The sequence below is a fragment of the Lotus japonicus genome, chromosome 5 (assembly GCF_012489685.1).
Source record: "Lotus japonicus ecotype B-129 chromosome 5, LjGifu_v1.2".
Lineage (NCBI taxonomy): Eukaryota > Viridiplantae > Streptophyta > Magnoliopsida > Fabales > Fabaceae > Lotus > Lotus japonicus.
The window spans coordinates 39380250-39383256 of record NC_080045.1 but is presented as its reverse complement, the minus strand read 5'-3'; the positions used below and the strand labels follow the sequence as shown (position 1 = coordinate 39383256).

Below are 3007 nucleotides of genomic sequence, written 5' to 3'. Positions count from 1 at the left end.
TCTTAAAAGGGCTCTTGGAACAAACCTTGTGGTGAATTTCTCAGCCAAGTCTTCCCAAGATGTGATGCTACCTTGGGGCTGTGAATTCAACCATTCTTCAGCAGTGTCCCTCAAGGAAAAAGGGAACAAACTCAAGCGGATGGTGTCCGCAGAAACATTAAGAACTCGATAAGTGTTGCAATTGCGGATAAACCGCTCCATGTGTGCATGAGGATCTTCAAGAGCACCTCCACCATACTGATTTTGGCTCACCAAATTAATGAATGCCGGCCTCAGCTCAAAATTTTCCGGGCCAACGGGGGAAACTATGCTGCCCGGATAATCGTAGCTCATGGCAGCCGAGGTGAGGTCTCTTAGAGAACGATTGGCATTCTCCGCTTCTTGCTCTTGAAGTCTTTGAGCAATAGCCTCATTCACTCTTTCTTAAATGTGGGCTTGCAATTCCTCTTCCGTCATATGGACAGCCATGGCTGCTATCTCAGCAGCTCTTTGCTGAGCTCGACGACGATGGAGAGTACGCTCTGGCTCCGGATCAAACATCAATGGATCCGTGCCAAGTCTACCGTGCATAAACTGAAATCACAAAAACAAAGAAAATGTTAGTAACACCTATTCAATGTAATGTAAATAGTATAAACGAACAAACTCTTTAACTTAAACCGAAAACCACATAGTTTCCCCGGCAACGGCGCCAAAAACTTGTTGGTCAATTCGCAAGTGTACGAATACCTCCAGGTTTTAAAATATCGAACCAGAGGGATTGTGAGTGAGAATCGTTGATTTAAGCCTAAAGTTTGCAAGTTTCTAAAGCAATAAAATTCAGAAAATGGTTTTGGTTGTTTGTGACAAAAGTTTTGCAAAAGAGCAATGTTGAAAATGTTGTAAATAACAATTGATAGGAAATTTCCTTGGGTTGTTGATCATCTAATCCATTTTAGTCCACCTATCCTATGCATGTGTCACCTTGATTTATCTCTTGTTGATATAGCCTATGTACTTACTAGTTGATTCCTCACAAAAGTAATTCTCTCAAACTGAAAGTTAAGCCCAATTCCTTGTGTACTTAAACATTCATAAGAGGTTAATAAGCATGTATATTCAGGCCACCAAAACCCTACCCTCACTCTATGCCTAGAAGCAAGTATAGAAGGATCTATTTCAATTCATGTCTCTAAATCATAACAAACTTCCATTTGATTATAATCTAGCCTATAGCAAAGGTGCACCAAAGCTAAACATGCAAAATGGAAATGAAATACAAGATTAAATCAAGAACTCATGCATAGAGATAGGATTTAACAAACTAATACTTCATAGAATCTCTTAACCCAAAGCAAAAAGGAAACTAGCCACTCATGGCTAGTGAATTCATGCAGAAAATGTAATGAAAACCTGAGAAAAATACAAGTTGGAAGCCTTCCTACAACCCCAAAGTTTCCCTCAGCTCTCAAACTTGATCCAAAATGAGCAAAATGTCTCAGTCTCTCAAAGAAATTGGCCTAAACCTTATTTATACACAAAAAATACGAGTCTGGGCGCTCAGGCGCCAATTCAGAGCGCCTGAGCGCCAATTGCATGCCCAAAACATGCTCTCTGGTAGGCGCCAATTCCAAAGGCTTCAGGAAATTTCACTAGCGCCTAGGCGCCAATTCCCAGCGCCAATTCCCAGCGCCGCCTAGGCGCTCAAGCTCGCTTGGAAAAGACTCTTTGGTTTCTGTAACTCCTCTTTCAATCCTCTTTAAGTCCTCCTTCAATTCCATGCTTCTTGGCTTTCTATTACCTTCAGTTTTTGCTCTCCAAACCTAGCCAACAAGTCAAGGAAGAATCTAAAAGCTCAAAGAGCTCATTAGCACAAGAGGTCCTTCATAAAACAAAAGAAAATCATGCAAGTCCTAAACTTAACTTAAAATGCAAGAAAACTCCCTATAAAACTACAAAATTACCAAAGCAAAACAAAGACTCAAGAAAAGATAAAAATGCATGATAATGCATGAAATACTACATGAGACTCAACAAAAAGACTCAAAACAAACATAGAAATGACCCTAAAAACACTACTAAAATAGGGTCATCAGAATGCAGCTTTACTGAAGATTTGTTTCCCTCAATAACTCCTCCATGGTACCACTTGAGTCTATGGCCACTCACAATGAATTGATTCTTCGTGAATTGGTTCTCAATCTCAATTGCACCAAAAGGAGATACAAATTTGATGATAAAAGGTCCAGACCACCTGGACTTGAGCTTTTCTGGAAACAATCTTAGTCTTGAATTGTATAGCAAGACTTGTTGACCTGGACTGAATTCCTTCCTCAAACTTTCTTGTCATGCCATTTCTTTGTTTTTTCCTTGTAGATCTTGGCATTCTCATAGGCTTGCAGCCTAAATTCATCCAACTTATTAAGCTGCAACAATCTCCTTTCTCCAACATCCTTAAGGTTGAAGTTCTGCATCTTCATAGCCCAGTATTCAAGTTCAACAGGCAAATGCAAAGCTTTCCGATCAAATAGTTGGTAAGGGAAAGTTCCAATGAGAGTCTTAAACGCAGTGCGGCATGCCCAAAGAACATTATCTAATTTCGTAGACCAATCTTTTCTAGACATTCCCACTACTTTTTCTAAAATCCTTTTCAATTCCCGATTAGAAATTTCCACTTGACCACTAGTTTGGGGCTGATAAGGGGTAGCAATTTTATGAATAACACAATATTTTCCAAGAAGAGAGTCAAAAGCTTTGTTACAAAAATGCGTACCTCCATCACTGATGATTTCTCTAGGAACACCAAACCTAGTGAAATTTTCTTTCTCAAGAAATCAACCACAACCTTAGAATCATTTGTGGAAGGGCAGATGCTTCAACCCATTTTGAAACATAATGATGAAAGGGATTTTGTGATGAAAAGATGGGTCCTCAACTAACTAAAATCAAATCTCTTTAAAGACTCAATCGTAGCATAGCATCGGGTTTTGTCGTGTCCACAGGGATCGTGTTGCTACATACTAATCTC

At 39.6% G+C, this 3007-nt stretch overlaps 1 protein-coding gene across 1 annotated transcript; it reads right to left on the bottom strand.

The window, feature by feature from the left end:
* Positions 1 to 2312: 2312 nt before the first annotated feature.
* On the bottom strand, positions 2313 to 2758 carry LOC130719527 (uncharacterized). The gene is made up of 2 exons (XM_057570148.1): positions 2753 to 2758; positions 2313 to 2672 (listed from the first exon to the last, which is right to left on the bottom strand). The coding sequence occupies exons 1-2, from the start codon at positions 2756 to 2758 to the stop codon at positions 2313 to 2315; spliced, it is 366 nt and encodes a 121-aa protein (XP_057426131.1).
* Positions 2759 to 3007: the final 249 nt, after the last annotated feature.